At 37.4% G+C, this 21,227-nt stretch overlaps 1 protein-coding gene across 2 annotated transcripts in view; it reads right to left on the bottom strand.

Annotated features, from left to right (window-relative positions):
* LOC111147342 (neuroligin 1) overlaps positions 1–20,105 on the bottom strand; it is a 760,181-nt gene extending 740,076 nt beyond the window's left edge. For both annotated transcript variants that reach the window (XM_022503342.1, XM_022503350.1), the window contains exons 1-2: positions 19,461–20,105; positions 231–1,043 (exon numbers count right to left, since the gene is read on the bottom strand). In XM_022503342.1, coding sequence (XP_022359050.1) covers positions 231–723 — 493 coding nt within the window. In that variant the 5' untranslated portion in view covers positions 724–1,043; positions 19,461–20,105. The remainder of the gene's footprint in view (positions 1–230; positions 1,044–19,460) is intronic.
* Positions 20,106–21,227: the final 1,122 nt, after the last annotated feature.

A 21,227-nucleotide genomic window follows, 5' to 3' on the forward strand; every position in this document is an offset into this window, starting at 1 on the left:
AAATACACGTGCTGCGGAGGAAAAAAAATGAGTAGGCACAGGAAAAAAATAAGAACAGATACACCAACACACATAAACAAAAAGAGCAGCATGCAAGCATGTAAAGTATGTCTACATGCCAACAGGAAAAGCCATGCATGCTACCAGTACACGTGAATTAATATTGTTAGAACTTAGAATAGAAAAGAAAATATAAATTTATCTCCCTACTTTTCCTGTAGTAAACTCACCATCCTCAGTGGGAACATATATGTTTAAATATAGGCAATCTTCACTCTGGTCTTGCACGTATGATGAAACCACATCCAAGTTATTAGTAAACCACACAGGAAGCATGACTTCCGGCAATCTGCCATCGATGATATTCTGGGGGCACACGGGAGCAAACTGAGTCGCATTCCTGATATCTGACCAGGGGGATGGTGGCTCTGGAGGCTGAAAACGATGTTCCCCTGTGGGTGGGGCAGCATACGGAACCCCAAGAAATTGAATAACAGGCCCCAAAATTTCGTTATTGAGTTCTTTCTTAATCCCCCTTATCTTGCCGAAGTTGGTAGTCACCAGTGGGTCTGCATCATCCAATTTTTGGGAAAGCACATGGGCAGCATGAAGTAAACATCCCAACACGCAGAGAGTCAATGAGGTACCCAATCCCCTGTGTACCAAGCATGCCATTACTGCTCTCCAAACATAATTTGGCCACATGCATCTGGGCAGTGCCATGGTCCCACATTAGCTGTGTAGTTGTCTGGTTACAGGGAGGCAAAGGTATTTATATCCACTTGAGAAAGACGGTATAATGGTAGAATACACCTCTGACTTCTTCAAGGCGAGTTTGTCAAGAAAAGCTCAGGAAGCTCTTTATACAGCCACTATCTCCCATCGATTTCACATGGACTGAAGTAGCATCTTCAATCATCACTAGTTATCAGACCATATCCTATTGACCATTCTGTTTTCCATAGTAGCAATGTGACAAGAGTGGCCATTGACTGTAGATTTCCCTCTTATAAATCAAATCCAGTTAGCGGCAGGTCTGCATCCTAAAGAAAATGAAAATAAATCATTAGAACAAACGAGCTAAAATAGACAGAGCAATAACTAGACATTTTACAAACTACAGAAATACATAAGCAGTGGCTAGAGTCAGGTAAGTTGAATGCTACCATAGGAAAATTATGGCTTGATGTGAGATGACAAGTGAAATAACTGATTATTAGATTATTGAGAAACTTGCCTGCTGACTTTATACATATTTAAGTGGAAGCAGGCCTTGTCAAAATACATGGTTTCAAAAGCATTTCGTAGTATACCATTTTTTTAAAATACTGAAGGTTATATGTGAAATTGCCCCTTTATTGATGGTCTTCAATCATGTCAAGGAACCACAGAATTAATCAGCACACATACTAAATATTAGAATTACATAGCAGAAAATATTTTGAAAATCATTGGTAGGGAATTAGTGGAATGTAAACAAACTATAAGAGTGAATATATACATATACATATTTAAAAACAAACCAACAAGGAGGTAGTCCCCAATCCTATGCTATCTAGAAGAAAACAAAGCTAATGCTAGAACAAGAAAATGAATCCTAGTTCAACGGTGATCATTTAAGTACAACTACCTTCTAAGTTCAACCTCCTTGCTGTTTCTCAAAAGTCTGCATCAAGTCATTGGATATAGGTCCCTCACCTTAAATTAAGATTCAAAACTTTAAAAGATAAAATGGCTGTAGACAACATTCAAAAAAGAAACAGAAAGTGTCATCATTTTTTTGCAGACTAAAGGTTTCTTTTTCCACCCTCCAGCTATAACGTTTTAGAAATCAGTATATTTGCAACATGAAAATTAATTTCTGCATCAAAGACAACATATTTTAAGTTACAAATTTCGTTTTCACTACCTGCTAGAGATCAAAGGAGCAATAAAAAATAGACTGCAGTAGTTTTACAAAATAATCATACCTAATCACAGCATCCTGCAATATTAACACTAATAGAACATCTAACACTGTTTACCCAGTTCAACTTAAAACACATCAGGATAAAATGTAACACTCAGGGCAATGCAATTCATGCTGTACTCTTACTTCAACTCCAAGTTGGCACTCAACTCGGCAAATTCATGTTTTCTTGTTCAAGAAATCTCTTAAAGTGCTTACTTTGAAAATACCAGTGTTGATTTGTATTACAGATGGTTCTATCCTGTCATATTATGAGAAGATTCCTGAAGAAGTGCTGGTCTGGCATTGGGGCTGCCCTGGCTCTGTGTTATTAGAAAGGAGATTGTACAAACTATATAGGGCAGCGGGAGATTTGGTTCAGGCCTGGTGTTCCCTTAGCTCTGAACAATCCATCACAGGAAGCAATAAGGAGATAAATGTCTTTCTTCAAGAATACTTCCATCTGTGTTAATTCATAAACCTTTGCTGTGAAAGCTCATTAACATACAAAAGACAGGCTTAGACCCATCCCATTCCTGTGCCAGAACTCCAGCAAGCATTGAAGATTTAGCTACACAAACCCATCTTTGTTAAGAGTAGACTACGCTTACTCTTGTGCAGAATCGTAGTGGGCCACAACATGATGGAGTCTTTCCCAGTCGCATTTAAGATTTAAAAAACACCATGTCAATGGATAAAGAAGATGTGGTACATATACCCCATGGAACATTATTCATCCATCAGCAAGGATGAATACCCACCATTTGCATCAACATGGATGGGACTGGAAGGGATTATGCTAAGTGAAGTAAGTCAAACAGAGAAAGACAATTATCATATGGTTTCGCTTGTATGTGGAACATAATCAATAGCACGGAGGACCACAGGGGAAATCCAAAGGGGGAGAAATCAGAGAGGGAGATAACCACAAAAGACTATGGACACTGAGAAAGAATCTGGGGGTTTCAGAGGGGAGGAGAATGGGGGGAGGGGGTAACAGGGTGATGGGTATTGAGGAGGGCACTTGTTGTGATGAGCACTGGGTGTTACACTTAACTAATGAATCACTGAATACTGCATCAAGGATGAATTATGTACTATATAGTGACTAACTGAACATAATAAAAAAATAAATTAAAAAAAAAACAAACAACAACAACAAAAAAGCACCATGTTGACACCCAAAATAGAGTACCTGTGGTGGCACTGTAAAAGTTTTCATCACCATTTTTCATTCAGCCCAATCTCCATGCACAGTGATTTCCAAAAGTTCCCTTTTTATACACTTGGTATCTTATTAATAATAAAAAGTACTTGTTTCAAACTGAGGCTGACCCGGGGGAGGCGGGTAGGGAGAGGGTGGTGGGGTTATGGACACTGGGGAGGGTATGTGGTGATATGCCGTGAGGTGTGTACACCTGGCGATTCACAGACCTGTACACCTGCGGCTAATAATACATTATATGTTTATAAAAAAATTTTTTTAAAAAGTACTTGTTTCATTATTAATGAAATAATGCTCCTTTTGTACTCACAAATCCCTAACCATGTTAAAAAGAAAGCAGCTCCTGTTTCCCACTGATGTGATACTTTTATACAAGTTGTGAAAGATTAGAATTCTGCATGCCATGGTGAATTTTCAAATTCCAATAATGTTTCACTTCTGGCCTTCACAAAAACATCCCATTTTACATGGGCTTACCTGTATGGAGAATTACAGTACTGCCCCAAAGATTTCTCAGAATTTTTTTTTATAATAATAACAGTTGTCCAAGTCTAATGTAAAAATATGGGTTGCTTAAATTAATGAAATTTTAAACATATATGTAAATAAGTCTATTATAAGTCTTCATACATATATGTGTGTGTATCTAAATATAAAGTCTTTCAAATTTGTTGGCAGGCTTATTTCCTATTTATTGGTGCTTTCTTACTCTATGCCAAACCCTTTGCTTTTATGCATTTACATCTCATTTACAATAACCCTATAACATGGGTTCAATAGTTATCCCCTTTTTACTCAGAGGAACTGAGACTTAAAGAGGTTAAACACCCGGCCCAAGGTCTCTCAGCGAATCAATAACAGATCCAGGAGCCCACTGGCATCTGATTTAAAAGCTGTCCTCTTGATCACTGCACCTGATAACAGTCTCTCACTTCACAATTAACACTTTTAAAAAATTGATCCTAGTGCACTTAAAATTGAATTGTAAAAGTGTTTCATGTTCCTTTGAAAGGACAGAGTCTAGGTAAATACTCTGACAATTTCACAGAAACAGAAATTTAAATGGATTACCCTGTTCTTATTGGAAGTTTAGATTTAATTTTGTTCCTTTTTTTACTTGACATTTTGAACTTTTTATTTTACATCAAATGCAGTGACTGGTTGTCCATCTGTGTTTACACAGGATTATGCTAAAATAATAATGGGTGACAAAAAATTCCAACTTCATGATAGCCTAAATGTCCACTAACTGATACTGATAAATGAATTATGATGTATACGCAAATCAGAACTCTATACATCAGTGGAAATAAAGGACCCAGACCCAACTATGTCAACTTAGATAAATCTCAAAAGTTTTAAAGAAAGCATGTTGCAGATCAAAGACAGTAAAATGTTATTTAAATAAAGCATAAAATATGCAAAACAAAGCTGTATATTATCACAGATCTCATAAATATGTAGTAACAGAATATTTGTCATCCCTGGGTAAGGAGGAAAGTGTATGAAATACTCCAGCAGTTAATTAACTAATGGCATTAACTAATTAATTGGTAATTAATTGGCACTAAGATTGATAACCTGTGGTGAGGCCTTAAAAGAACACAATTAATTAACTACAGCAAGTTTTATAAATCTAAGATTTGACAGTGTTAGATGACACATACACACCCCTACACCTTTGTTATGCAATTCTCTGTTTTTCCATGTGTTTGAAATATTTTATAATAAATACATGAAAATAACACAATCAGAAAGCCTGATTCAGCAGGCCAGACAAGTAGATGAGTCTAATAAATCATACAAGACTAGCTCCATCAAACACTGCAGTTAGTACAGATGCTACTTCAAAAAATTTCTCCCTTTGGGTTGAAGCATATGTGGTACCACTGAGAAAAATAAAATATAAAATAAATAATATTTTTAAAGGCATATAGATGGTAGTATTTCACTTGCATTAATTCATCATAATAGCTGGAACTAGTTTTGTTCCTGAGTAACCCAGATCAAAGAGATGATGCTAAGAGAGTAGAGAGAACTTTCTGGAACATTAGATAATCACAGTGGGTGACATAGTCATCCAGTTTTCTATTCACTCAACAAACATTTAATAGGTATCTACAACATATAAGCTATTGTGCTAAATATTATGAGAGTACAATTGAGTTTTTGCTCCTAAGTAGTTACAATATTTTAAAGGAATAAGCCACATTAAAAAAAAAAAAAGTCTCTAATGCAAGCTGGAAAGTGACATGTGTTCAACAAATGGTTGCTGAATGGGGAGGTGGGAACCAACAGGAAAGTTCCGACTTACAACTTTACATAGTCTATTACATGTCTTTTTATAAAATTATTACCTATTTATTTTCTATCTTGCTTATTTTAGTTTCTTTTTATTTGTTTTATTGTTGAACCCAGCAACCCCAACCCCCACTACTGAATTTCTTATTCAAGGGCAAGGATTTCGTGTTTGTTGTTTTTAAATAATGCTTCACAGCCATCATAAAATCTATTTGACAATCCTTATATAATGCAGGCAAACCGCAGCTGACTCTGACGTACCACCAGCATAAGGTGGAGCTTGCCCAGGGCTATACAGCTGATTGTTGTTATTTACCATAGCTATGTTCTATAAGTCATTGCAAACACCAAATTAGGGAACATGGATACATTGCTCCTAGGGAAATAGCTATAAATTATTCACATGGTTATAAATTATAATCTCAGTTACAAATTAAATAGTTATAAATTATTCACATAGTTGTAAATTATAATCTCAAACCCTAAAAACAATTCATTGTAGTAGACTCGATTCTCTTTACTTTACGAAAGAGAAAACAAGGTTCAAAAGTGTTGAGTGACTTGTCTGAGGCCACCCCACTAACTGATGAGAGATTTGGGATTCAGAGCCCCTCCAACTGGCCCCTGAGCTGGACCTTCTTGCACTACACAGCATTCCCCGTACCATTTCTATTTTCTGTTCATGTCTATATGAGAGCTGAAACAAGGAGGCAGAATATCTCCCTGGATAGCCTCAGCTGGAAACGTGCTCGTAAGGCAACCCAGAGTTTTTGCTGCTCTGCTCATATCTGTGAATGCAAAAGTAGTATGAGTACTAACTTTGGGGTTACAAATAAATTTTAGTGAATAAATGAATTTGAAAATACAGACCTAGGAATAATGAAGATGGTCTGTATTAAATAAAAGTAAATAATATTCTATACCTATGGATCTAAGAGTCATTTTGAGGTCAGAATATATCAGCCTGCCACCAGCACTCAGTAATAATCATTGGTTTTAGGAATTGATTTTCTAATAATAATTTAATAATTATTGCATTTAATAATAACTGGTTTCAGTGCAGTTTTCTCAATGGCCAAGGCCACCCATGTAGCTGTAATATGCTTATGTGACTAGTTCACTATGAGAGAATCTGACCACCAGCAGATTTGGGATTCCTTTACCAAGATGTTTCACATAAACAGTGGAGATGTTTAGACCTTGGAGACAAGGAATATCCTGTGTGAACTAGCAGTGGGCAAACAAAGAAGCCTGAGTCTGAGACATCCAAACCCCACTGGATGCATATCCTTCTCCTGTTGTTGTTCTCTTGTACTATTTTTTTTTTTTTAAAGATTTTATTTTTACTTATTTGACAGAGAGATCACAAGCAGGCAGAGAGGCAGGCAGAGAGAGAGGAGGAAGCAGGCTCCCTGCTGAGCAGAGAGCCCGATGCGGGGCTCGATCCCAGGACTCTGAGATCATGACCTGAGCCGAAGGCAGCGGCTTAACCCACTGAGCCACCCAGGCGCCCCTCTCTTGTACTATTTGCCTGTAACAAAGCTATCCAAGGAGTATAAACTATTTGAGTCCCATGAGTCCTTTCAGTAACTGAACACTTAAAGTAACTAATGTGTAATTAATTCACATAGTAAGTACTTAAAAATAGAACAAATAAACAAATGAGTGCAATCACACAAAATATGATTAGACATTAAACAGGCCTACCTCTAGTTAGTAGATTAGGAAACAGTTTTGAACAAACATCAGTAGTCATGGAAGAGATCCCAGGCAGAGGGCACATTCTAGAAACATTCTAGAAACATAGAAAGTATATGTAGTGACTATTGTAGTGCTCAATTTCCATGAGAATGGCTCACATTCCCATGACTGGTCCACACCAGTGGAAGGCTGGCCTTATTGCCTAATGCAGACCAGGGACCACCCTGGCCCTGAAGCTCCTTAGGGAAAGGGGCAGAGGGAGGAGCTGACTGTGATTCCCTCACTCCCTCCCAGATGTTTTTCCCAGTGACATGCTCCAATAAATTTCCCACAGGTAAACCTCCATCTCAGAGTCTTTATGTTTTATTTTGTTTTGTTTTGTTTTATGTTTCCCCTGGAAAACCTGGCCTACCACAGCAAGAAAAGAAGTAGTAATGCTTGAGGAGGGCATGGTTTAGTTTGGCCAGCACACAGAGTAAATGAGGTTCAGCCTTGAATGAGACGAGAAAGGCAGGTTACGGCCAAATCAAGCAAGCCCTTTATTAAAAGGCTAAAGAGTTTGGATTTTATTCACAGGATGATAAAAAGCCATTAAATATTTCTAGCAGGGGAAGAATATTATCAAATTTATTCACAAGAAAATTAATCTGGCAGGGTTGTGGAGCAGGGATCTCCAAAGCCCTGTGCTCATACCCTACCACAAGATGACCAGATGAGAGAAGGAAAGTAAACCACTGATCTATGTATCATAATTTTTTTACGTAAAGCTAAAGAGAAAGAAATGAAGCTGTGCTAATATGAATATATGGTTTAAATATCAATGTCTCCACATGATGGTGTGATATGTACAGCCCTTGAGATATTCTTGGGAAGTCCTACAGCCCTTTAACCTGGTGGGTTTGCCAGCAGAGATGATTTTGTTGTTATTGTTTCTTTCCAACATACAGTGATATATTAGAGTTAACTTGACTGGTAGCATCACTGGATAAGTAGACTCACACATTTTTCGTCATCCTGTAATTAAAGTAACCCTCACAAAAAGGAGTACTGAATTAAATTTTTCTCACAAGATAAATATATGTAAAAGTAAATACTAGTAATACAATCATAAGAACAAGAAACAAGCAGATACAAAACTTCTAATACAAGCTCTTCAGCTACACGGCAAGACTCAAAACTATGGCTATCTAATCATATACAATAACTACAAAAATTTTCGAAACATCAAGAAACTAACTTGAAATACAGAGTTATATCCAATTCATTAGCTGTGAACTGTGTTCTTGGAATCTCTACGTCTTAAAATATTAATGAATGATGGAATGAAGGCATCAAGATTTAAAAGATACTAAAAATACTGATTTTATCTTTTTCATCTTTTAATGTCTATTTCTGTGTGTGATTTTCAATCTGATGATAGAGATATTTATGTAGGAGTTGCATGTACATATTTTATACTTTTTTGATTTGGTTATCATAAACATGGGATGGTATAATCACAAAAATGTGGGGACTGCTACCTCACTTTAATTAGTGAATTAAATGGTGAGAAAGAAACCACAAACAATTTTGTTGTCATGTTCGGTTTAAAATATAGGTGAATACACCAAACTGATTAACATTATAATCAATTATTCACTCAGCCCTGTCCAAACTACATTCCATGTCTCACGTCATTTAGTCCCCACCACCAATTTATAAGCCGTGTCCTGTTATTTGAGAAGAGGAAAATGAGGACTCAGGTGTTTAGATAACTTTCTAAAAGAAAATAAAAACTTTCTAAAAGAAAATAAAAAGGTTGTTGATCATCTTGCTGGGGTTAATTAATAAGCACAATTCAGAGCATCTCCAAGCCCTGTGGTATTGAGACTTCCTCTAGCAACATTCCATAATATAGGCCAAAGAGTAGATGAAATAAGTTAGGACTGGGGATAAGCAAGTCAAGAATGTTAGAATTTCAAGGAGCAAAGGTTATGAGAAATGGTAATTCTAGTGTTGAATAGATAAATTGTATTGAGGTAGAAAGGTAAGCAGTACCAGAAGGGTACAAGGAGAAAAAGTGAGAAATAGAACCAAGGGTTATGAAAGGTCTACTCTGAGATAGGAATATCAAAGTTCAAGACTTTGATCATGTAGAGAGGTTCAAGAGATTCCATGGCCCATGCTATGCCCATACCACCAAGTAGCTACTGAGAATGAATGTGGTGACAAGTATATTCTGCCAAGACCACCATTAATTAATAACTTGATTAATGGCTAACTCCAGTTGAGCATAGATTGAGGCCAGTGAGCTAACTGCATCATCTCATTTAAGTGTCTCTAAACACCACAAAGTAGAGATCATTACCATCTCCTTGTAACAGATAATTAAATGGAAGATCAGAAACACAAAGCCACTGAAACATTTTTCAATAAAACAAGATCACAGTTTTATGAATGCAGTGAGTTCTCACAGATTGAAGGAGATAGGGCTGAAGAATTAATAGACTAAAGATAAACCCTTCCCTCTTCTCAGTTTTTTCTCCAGAGCCTCCTTTTTAGAGAAAGGGTAGGTAAGCTTCAAGAGTTTCCCAGAGTCACATCCCAATCTCCCCACCATGTGAAGAAAACGTAAGCAGTTGTATTTGTTTTCTTTCTCCTTAAGTTACTTCCACTCTAAATGAACCTCTACAATGATGTAAGAAAATAAGAGAGAATAGATTGCTAAGGAGAAAAGGCAAACTAAAATTTGACAGTAATAAAAGAAAAAAATTTTACCAACAAAATATTTCAAAGATCAGCAGGAAAAAAATCATGAGTTTGTTGCCAAGGTTACACCCAGTAGCAGACTATCTTGGTGAAAAAACAAGACTAATGGAAGGCAGCACATAGCACTGGGAGCAGTAGCCAGTGAACTGAGCCCAACTTGTTCACCAAGACCTTCCTTCCTAGGAAGTGCTCACTTGGGCAGCGTTTGCCTAGAGGAACCCTCACTAGCACCCCCAAAGCCTGGCTCAATATCAGTACTTCCTTCTCAGATCCTTCCAGCCACAAAAATAATTCCTTTCCCTCAACTGTCAAAGCCCCTGTTACCTTTCTTGCAACTGAATCTGCAGTAGTTTCTATCACAGTAATTTATAAGCATAGCCTCCTTCATTCTCTTACATTGTTTAGTGGCAGCCATTGGCAAGGCCCACATAAACAAAATAGGCATAGCGCTGACTCTCACGGAGACTAAATTTCAATGGGGAAGACCCACTTAATGTAAATCAGTCATACAGATAACTATTTAGTCATAAATGCTTTGCCAAAAAGGATAATGCACGGTGCTCTGAGGTAAGATTTTTTTTTTTAAAGATTTATTCATTTATTTGAGAGGAAGAGTGTAGAAGTGCAGCAGAGGGAGAGGGAAGGAAAAGAATTGAGAGCATAGACACAAAGCATAGAGCTCTGAGCACAGAGCCAGACACAGGGCTGGATCCCATGACCCTGAGATCATGACCCAAGCCAAAACTAAGAGTCAGATGCTTAACTGACTGAACCACACAGGTACTCCTCTGAGGGGAGATTTAATGGGTCTGGACTAAAGTGGGTATCTTCCTGAAAAAGAAATGGATAAACTGGGTTCTGAAGGATGAGTAGGAGATAGCAGGGAAGACCAGGGCACAGACAGAGGCAAGATAAAGCCCAAATGCTGTGAAGCCTGGGGCTTTTCAAGACAAAAAGATAAAAGTAGCTCGAGGGCAAGGTAGAGCATCAGGCTGGATAAGGGCTGAAAATTCAAGAATTTGTAGGCTATTTTAAGAATGTAAGATCTAATCCCAAGCAGGATGAGAAGAATTATAATCATATAATTAGGTTGGCCTTAGTCTTTGAGAATAACCCATTCATTTATTATATTATTTTTCATCAATTAACCCTACCCTCAGATTTTATCCATCTGTGATGTCTGACCCTGTGAAGGCTTTACTTTAATTGGAGTTACAGCAAGAGAGGGTAAAACAGAAGAGAAAGAAACAAATTAGAATACAATAAAAATTCCTTACTATGCAGGGGTATACATGGATGGCCATATAGACAGTTACTAATTCCATCACTGTTTGGCAAAAAAAAGGGGATTCTGAGATGTCATAGCTCTTCTGACAAGACAAAGAAAAAGAGATCAGGGGCGCCTGGGTGGCTCAGTGGGTTAAGCCTCTGCCTTCAGCTCAGGTCATGATCTCAGGGTTTTGGGATCAAGTCCCGCATCGGGTTCTCTGCTCGGCAGGGAGCCTGCTTCCTCCTCTCTCTCTCTCTGCTTGCCTCTCTGCCTACTTGTGATCTCTCTCTGTCAAATAAATAAAATCTTAAAAAAAAAAAAAAAGAAAAAGAAAAAGAGATCAAAGTGACAGCATTTCCTCTGCATTCACATCTGAATATTTCTGCTATGGCCATCATTACAACTAACAGCTGAGTATTGGAGAGTTTCCTGTTTTGTGGGGGGGTGGCTGAAATAAACCATCTAACATTTAACTGTATAAAATAAGTTTTACTCTGCATTTGCTCTCAGAATCTCCATATATTAATTGTTAAATCTAAAATCTAACTTCATAGTCTTGACTTTCAAATAAATAAGGTGAAGGGGATGAGAGGGACAGAAATTCATAAGTTCATAAGACAGGATGTTAAAAAAAAAAGAGATATGGGCAACGGTTTTAATGTATATGTAAAATACTGCAGGACATATTTTTAAAACCAATTGGAGACCCTTTGATCACCCAGAAGAAAATGAATAATCACTCAAGAACTCAGGAGAGACAGCAAGGTAGGGCTGATTATTTCCCTTGATATTAAATTGATGCTTTTGTCTAAAAGGGGCCACTCTTGAGTCACAAGTCATTGCTTCCAGAAGCAACTTAATTATGGCCGCCACTATCTTTACAGAGAAGACGGAACAACCGAAGAGCAGCACTACATTCTCAATTCACTATTTAAGCTTATTTTCGTTTCTAGTGAGTTGCTGTGCCTGGGAAGAGTGGAGAATCGCCATTCCTGGTGCCCTGCTTAATTAAAGTCCTCTTTTAAAAATCCCTTGTTGCCAGAGAATAGCTACAACCTTGGCAGAGGCAGCACTAAGTTTCTCAGTATGGCCTTGTGCCAGGGTGTGTCAATCTTGACCCCTTGGAGGATGATTAGCAGAGAGAGGGTAGTTAAACCTTTGTGCCCATTCAGCCCCAGGCTTCTGCTGGAATTGGCAAACACTATAGTGACTATTGTTTAAGGAGTAACTGTCTACTAGGAACTGGACTAAGACCACCAACTCCTTTCACATAAAGCCCCAAACAATGATAATGGCTTCCTGTCACTCCTGACCTGGCTTAGAGCTCGACCAGTACCCCAAAGGGGAAAGAATATTACACTTGCAATATTCTTCAGACATCCACATCTTTTATTTTCCCTTCATGTTGGGGTTAATGTAGAACATGAAATAAGCCATAATAATTGGCTTGCTAAAACATAACACAGAGGCCCCTGGGGGTGAAGGAAGGAAGGTTTCAGAAGGGTGTGGGCCTTTGGAATGCCCGGGTCTGGTAACCCGTCTGCCATTGGAATGCCCTGGGGAGTTGACTTCACAGCAGAGCTTTCTTAGCTCAAACAGCCACCCTGTGACCTAAGAGATGTATGCCTTGTCCCTTAAACTATGTTTAGTAGAACATGCAGATTAGCATATTTTATCTTTCCCCTAAACAGACCCTCCCAGTTTCAGTAAGACTCCTTATCACACATCATGTGCTTGAGAAAGAGTGATAAGAATATGTGATTATCCTTAAGGTAAAAGTGGGAGCAAAGAGCAAAGGGTCTTCGGCTCTAAGCATTGGCCCCCTTCCTTCTCCTCTCTTCCACAGCAAAGTTTGGAGTGATCTTTCATCCGTCCGTACAGGGATTGCTGGCCATTCCCAGCACCCTCATATTACACTTCTATTACTACTAATAATAACAAAATTCAAAACAATGCTCTAATTACAGGGCATTAGTGTAACAGAACATCAATGAATAAATATTCACAAGAATTTAACATATACATGGAATATAAGTTGCTAACTGAGTTTATCATTTAAATAAAATTGAATAGGGAGTATGGGATTATAAAATGTTAAAAAAATGAAAAAAGTGTTCGAATAATGACCAAAACAGCAAACTTATTGTAGTTTAGATCTTACTATGTTCTAAGTGTTTGTAAGTGTTTGACTAATTTTTACTTTTACTCCCTCCAAAGTTCCTTGGCAATCATATTTTCTTCACGGCAGAAATAACTCTACTGCACGTCTTAGTAAATTATAACCAGAAATAATCATATTGCACTTGTAAGTCTTAATAAAATAATTTATCAAAATTTTTAAAAAGAAGTATGAAAATCACTACAAAGTTTCAATTATTATTAGTCTTTGATTAAAATTCAATATTTTAAATAAATTCCTTTCTACCTTTGGAATTTTGCATATAACTCGAAAATACCTGTCAATTCAAATAATAACTGATTGATGTTAAGAAAAAAAAGGCAAAAATGAGGAGACCGCATATTAAGCAGGAGGTCACATAGTTGTTAATGTCCAAGGCTAGAACCTGTCTCTTTACTCACTTGGTAAATATTTATTGGTTACCAGTAATGTGCCAGGTACAACTTTGACAGAGAGAGAGAGAGAGAGAGAGAGCACAAGCAGCCAGAGTGGCAGGCAGAGGGAGAGACAGAAGCAGGCTCCCCACTGAGCAAGAAGCCCGATGCCGATGAATGCTGGGCTCTGTCCAAGGACTCTGAGATCATGAGCGGAGCTGAAGGCAGCCGCTTAACCAACTGAGCCATCCAGGCATCCAGCCAGGTACAGTTTGGAAACACAAGATAAAAACGCTTGCCATCATAGACTACTACTACTGTGTTATTTCACTGGGCAATATATTTTACCTTTATATATTCAACAACTCCTCAGAAGTTATTACTGAAGACCATGGGTCTGAATAATGGGAAATATTGGTATCAATACTCATAGTAATACATGCATTAGAATATTTGGCATAGCTAAAGAGGTAATGTAACTTGTGGCTGTTTTTTACCCATAAGCAAAAGGATAGATAACACCTGTCACTTGTGTGTAAAGTTTTGGACAGCTAAGTAATATAGATTCAAATTAAAAATGACAGATGCACTGACTTGAAACATAATGGTTACTGAAGTGAACCTTTATACCTTGTAGTGCTATGGTTAACTATTAAATGGCTCAAGTACTATTTTTAGGTGTGAATATTATGACAACTGTTGGTCAATGTCATATGCCATAATCACAATTTTCTTAGTAAATTCTATTACAAGTGGAGTGGTTATCTTATGGAAAAAACTCATACTAGTGACAATCCCAAGTTAGTTTTTATCGAATCAATATTAATTGATTTCCTGGGTGGGACCTTCCTGATTTTCCAAGCACAGTGAGTATTCCATATGACAGTAGGAAAGTATCCACCATAACTGTTTTTTTAAAAGGCAACGAGAATTCTCAATTTACTGTTAAATGTTATGATTAATCTCTTTTTTTTCTAAGACTCAACATTCACCATGTGTGTCAAGGAAGAAAAAAAGTACCATTATGTTTAAGTGATCCCAAACATCTGTATAAAACAATAAGTATATCAATTAGATGCTTGTTTCAAAAAAGGAAGTTGTTGAGGAACATATATAAAACCTTCATGTAATTGTCTGACATCTTCGCTCTCTTCAGAATATAACTGTTATTTAGATATAGACAAAATGTAAGAAAACCACACTCTAAGAAGAGAGTTGCCCAATATTCTACCTGCTTCCCAACCTCTGCCCTTTCTCTCCCCACTGGCACTACCAAATAAACAAATAACCAAACAAATAAATATGTCTACTAATTTTCTAAATTATGTCAAAAATTAAACAATTACAAGTGCAGTTAAGTTGATAGGGAAGCAGATTTCTTACTGAAGCACCACTTACAGCACCCCCCACGAGGATGGCCTGGGCTTGGTCAGGTAGATCTAACCGCCTGCAGATGTGCTGTTAGAGAAGACTACAGAAAAAGAAAAGGTTACTGTGTGGCCTGTCCCAAGGGTACTAGCATTGTGTAAGAAAAGTGTGATTGGATACATAGTTAAAACACTAAACTAAAATGCTATGGAAACCAGAGAAAAGTGAAAAAGTACATATCCTTCAATTTCATGAGTCAAACCCAAGCTCATAAACTTCAAGGCAAGTCCTAAGATGTCAACTGCATTAAGTAGGTCTAGGCTCGGGCTGGAACATCATTTCCTGTGATGCACCACTGTGGTTTTTGATTTTATATCTGTAGCAGTAACTTAACTTGCTTTTGTTCCAAAATGAATTTCATGCTCAACTTGTTTTTCTTAATTAAACTTCCTTTAGCAGTCCCTAATATGTGTTATTATTAAAACTCATTAGTCCTATTCATGCTTGCCTGTCATTTTTTGGCTACACATTCATATATTGAAGTGTTCTGTCACTATATATAGGAAGAAAATTAAATAATAAATATGGGGACTTGAACGTTTTATGAGTGTCAGGATGAGAGACTGCCTGCAAGGCCCATAAGGTTTCACACAAAAGAGGCATTACTGCTAAAGCTAACATGCTGACACATCTCTGATCTATAAAGTCTGCAGTAATGGCAGCAGTAAAGCGTTGTGCCATTGACTGGAATTTCTCTTACATGCAATGGAAATAGGCACAGAAAAGATTATATTGACTATTATAAAATGAATTCATAAAAAATCCCCCCAAAGTTTAATGTCAAATAATTTCAAATGCCTGAAGTGATTTACTAGTTTTCTCTGACTTCAGTTATGCTTAGAGTTGGTAACCTTTCTCTCTCACACAGGTTTACTACCAGATAGGTGGGTTTATCCACTTGGGTGGGGGGGGGCAGAATTTTAAAGGCAAAAAGGACTCATATCCTTTTATAGCAACATAGTAATACTCAACATCATTAATGTGATTCCATTAATAACAAAGTCAAAATAATCAAATATGTAACTGTTAAGGAATCTCTCTTCTTAGAAACAGTTGAGAATGATGCTATCCCACAAGATTAACAGATTAGCTACCTCAAAATATTTTAAATTATCTTTAAAAGGTATTAAAAAGGAAAAGGACATTCTAGTTTCAACATGAATGTTCACAATTTTATTTTTTTTTTTAATTTTCTGGGCTTTGCAAATTTGAAATATTAAAAAATTAAAATTTTAAATTAACTGAAACTTCTGCTTTGTTTTTATATATCTCAAGAGAGCAAAAGAGATGGAAAATTTGCATTTTTGGATGCCATGTGTTAAATTTCAGCAAATCATTAAAAACTATTGTCCTTTTCATTTTACTTTCAATTAACAGTGTGTAGCATTTTTTTTTCAAAAAAATTGATTAATGTAGAATAGCATGTAACTGTATTTAATTATTTCAAAATCATAGGAGGAAACTGTAGGAAAATCTTAACTCCTACTGTATGGTATTTCAGTTAGAACACATGGAAGGCTTTTGAGGGACAGGTGCAGCTGTCAAACTAAACTCCAGTGAATGCAACATCAGTTTTTCCATAGTCCTAAGCTTTGGGGAATCCAATGCTATTTCTTGTCACATACGTCATGAACTGTTTTTGCAATTTTCTGCAGGGGGGTCATTTAGAGTTTCCATCCCTTCATCCTAAACTACCACATTTTGTGTTATTCTGAATCAAAATTGGAAGAGCTGATCAAGACCACCATGTTCTTTTAATAATCACGACCAAAAATATGTGTTTGGATAAGGTAGAGCAAAATGTCATTGATTTTCTAAGTGAACTCTCAGGTTGTTCAGTAGTTCTTAAAGTGATCTACTCTATTAGTAGAGAGCATTTCAATTACTGGGTACCTTGCTCTCTTATTTATTGACTACAGTTTAAAAAATTTTTGTGGTATGTAATTTTACTTTTATTTCTATCATTATTGACCTTCCGAAGTGGGTCTACTACCTACAAATTTACTAAAGTTTTGTGCAGGAACTGCTTATAGAAACCAAAGAATAAGACAAAGCCTTCCCTTTTCTCTTCAACTGATGAAAGAGAATAAAATGGAGTAAAAAGTATTGATGATTCCTGACAGAGAAAGATACTGCTTATCCATGACAAAGGCACTTGAAGCTGTGTCTTTTGCTTTAGCACTATGGCAAATGCCATGATCACCAGTTCAATGGTTGTGAAATAAACAAAATAACTTTTAAAAGAACCATCTTTCTCATGTTTCATATCTTCCATCGAAGTATAGCAATGTTACATTCTCTACTAGCCCAGAAAAAAAAAAAAATTCAGCTCACTTCCCATTCACCTTCATTAATTATTTACTATCATCATTTAATGGGTTATTTACTAGCTGACTCTTTTTTGCTAATTTAAACTTTGAAAAAAAGATGTTAACTACTGTTGGACTGTGCGGCCAAGATCAGTGGCTAGAATGTACCAACACACAGAACATCCATTCTTCTAGCTCACCCTGCACATGAACCACGTGACTTAGAGCTGCGTAGAAGAAAGGCAAATCTAGCCTCTCAGATATCTCCTTAAAACTAACAGTTGGGCTTACAAAAACTATTTTTTTTTCTTGCTATTTTTGTCACCTCTAACAAGCTTACACAAAATCTGCAGAAATAGGAAATATTTAACTTCTCCACCACAGAATCCTTGGGAGACAAAGTTTTCTATTTTGCTATTTCATCTTAAAAAAAAAAAAAAAAAGGAACGTCATTGTGCTTGTTTCAGAACTTAGATTTAAGAAACACATATACACACAAAACCAGGAAGAAAGTTTGGCAAGGCTCCCCTTTTAATACCAGGATGTCAGATGAATTTGGAATTCCTGAAATAAATACTGGGATGATGAGTGCTTCAGATGACATTGAAGAGTTGCCTTTCATGAGTTCACACATAATGGAGAGGCTTGAATGCTTAAGCTGTAAAAGTATCTACATTCATATCATAATCTGTAAACAGAAACCCCCGAAAAATATTTGAAGCTTTTCTTTAAAAGATAAAATTGTATAAAAAAATCATTATTTTATATTTTAGCAATTACCTATCTCCATCTTATCCTAATATATTTGGCTGTCTGAAGATTTAAAATTTAACGAATTGGCCTTAAATAGGAAGAGCCTGCTAAAATTATAATGCTGAGGTGTCTGAAGGTATATAGGGGTGGGGGATAGTCATTAGTCTATTTAACGTATCTATATACATATTTTAAGTGAATCAGTTTTTCATATGTTATTGCTCAGAACAACCTATGTGTGTTCCAAAATTGGTTCAGAATAATATGCTTTTCTGGATTCCAAAGCAACTTTTAGTTTCCTAAGTCAATTAATATTACAGATTTGAGTGATTAATTTTAATTATATCTGCTGAAATTGATTTTCCTTCTGCTAATAATGAAAAGCTTTTCTTGGGAGCTAAAAAATAAGATAATAAAAAGGAAAAAAAAATTCCTTGTATTCAGCTGCAAGAAAATGTCTGGAAACGCGCGCGCACCGCTCAGTTGGAAAGAAAAGCCAGAGAGTGGCGAGGCAGCCAGGGTAGGGATGCATCGGAAATGCAGCGGCTGCCTGGCTCACTCGCCAGCCGGGGCCCTCGGCATAAAGGCTGTAACGCTTTGCTGGACTCTTCCAACTCCAGGAAAGTTATCTCGGACTGTATTATGCAAAGTCTTGCAAGTGAATTACAAGACAACATGTGTGGCCCGTCACCCACTTCTGTGTCTATCCAATGCAGTGACCCTGTAACCCTTTACCGTTCGGCTGAGAGAAGGAGGAGGCGGGAAGGGGAAGGGGGAGGGGGAGAGAACAAGATAATACAACAGCCAATTCCCTCTGCAAAATTCCCATAGAAGCCAAGACAGCCGCCGACACCGCGGTCGAGGCAGCCGCGATTGCTACTTGGGTTCTCCCCTGCCATAGGCAGGTTTTCCAAGGCACCCTGCTACCTCTCTTTAAAGTATCACTAGGAGGAAAGCACTGGATCCAAGAGGGATCTCCCAGCGAAGAGGTTTTCGATGCAAAGTTGAGACCTCGGAGGGTTGCTTGGCTTCCCTGCCAACGCCACAAAAAAAGGTTTTTAAGCTCGATCTAGGTAGCTCCCCAGTGATCCACCCCGAGATGCGCGAGGTGGCTTTACATCCCCTTTCTCTCCCCATTTCACCCGCGCCGTGTCCGCAGCACCTACCGCGCAGCGGCACACAAACCCTGGCAGCCCCCTCCCAATAAAAGACCCCCAAACTTACCCTCGGTAAGATCAAGCCACAGAGGGGGCCCCCTCAGCCTCCCCTAGTCCCCTTCCAATCATTCAAGGAGACAGTTCTACAACACTTCACCGTCAAATTCAAGCTGAATTGGTCAAAGTATTTATCAGCTTCTAGACGCTTTTTTCGAATCTTGAGCACTGGTAATTCTTGTTTCAGAATTCAAGATTCTTCCTTTTATTATTTATTTTTCTTCTTTAAGCAGCCGCAACCCCAGTTTTGCGCCCCCCCCCCTTTTTTTTATTCACCCACGGACACTTCCAAAACGTGTCGATTGATCCTTTTTTCTCTCCAGATGAAACCACGATCCAGGATTCTCGGGACCCAAAGCCACCTCCATGTAAATCCGACCATCAGGCAAGAAATACAAATGATCAAACAACGTTACTTCTTTCGGCTGCAATCAGATAATCCTACTAATCCAATAGATTTATCTCGATTGGAAATTGACCTCAAAAATGAATCCCTGGCGCTGATGTCCAGTAAAGCGATTTCGTAGCCCTGTTCAGGTGATCGAAAGAACTGTGGCTTCTTTCTTTCTTCCTCTTTTTAAAAAATCTTTTTGCATTCAGGGTGCACTGCTCGCAAAAAATGCCGAGGACCCTGGTTTTCCCCTAATATAGGTTTCTACTCCAAATCGGTGCAGGATGAAAAATGGTACAAAGATACCCCTAGTGGCTTGAGGTGATACTGCAGGGAATCTCACTTTTATTATTATTTTTTTTTAATCCCCTCTCCTCACCTATTTTCCCCCCTCTGCCCTGTAGATAACTGGCTGCTATAGTAGTTAAGAAGAAGACTGAACAGGGATTAACATGAATAGCATATGACTACTTAAGAAGATCGTCTGATCTTTCTTCTTTGTTTTAAAGACTGAATTTCCTGTGCTTCTCTCTCCCAGTATTCCATCTCTTTTTCAACAGTTTTCCCCAATGGCATTTAGTAGCTAAAGTGCCAGTCTGGAGCAGCTTCTGATTTCAAAACAAATATATTTGTTCCCTGAATAACTATAGATACCCAAAGAAACCCCAATCTACCTGAGACATGCTGCTTTCAGAAAAAAAAAATTTTTAATATTTTGTTTTCTTTAAAGTTATACAATTATGAATACATATTTTTTATACAATTTTTTCTCATTTTAGACTTTTGATATTCATTCGACAGAGCCAATGATGGCTGCTATGAGCCGTGGTCAAAAAGCAAGACCGAGGGGTCATTATATAGTTCTCAATGTTGCTTATCTGAACCCTTAGCAATTCAATCATCTCAAGATTACTACTAGCATTTTTGACAGGTTTTAGAGAAAAAGCCAATGCAATAAATTTCAAGATTCCATTTTGGTAAGCAATACTTCACAAACTTTACTCTGCTTACCAAAGACCCAGGAATCTTTTTAAAAGGAGGATTCTGATTTGGTAGGACAAGAGAAGGAATGGAGATTCTGCATTTTTAACAAGCCCTCTGACCACATCCTGATTATCAAGGACTTAGTAAACTTGGGAAGTTGAATTCACTTTCCTGAGTGCATGCAATGGTTGCAAGGACTCCACTCTTAAACTAAATAATTAAGCCTTCTTAGTGTATGAGCAATTAAGGAGTCAAGAAACCTTCCTTCTATTACTGGTTTTGTTATTGATTGACTATGTGACTTTTTGGCCCATGGCTAACTTATCTATTAAAATTGAAGAGTAAACCAAAATAAATAAACAAACATACCTGTTCCTAGATGGGAGACTCAATGCTATAAAT

Source organism: Enhydra lutris, unplaced genomic scaffold (genome assembly GCF_002288905.1).
Source record: "Enhydra lutris kenyoni isolate GAN:26980312 unplaced genomic scaffold, ASM228890v2 scaffoldscaffold2, whole genome shotgun sequence".
In the NCBI taxonomy this organism is placed as follows: domain Eukaryota; kingdom Metazoa; phylum Chordata; class Mammalia; order Carnivora; family Mustelidae; genus Enhydra; species Enhydra lutris.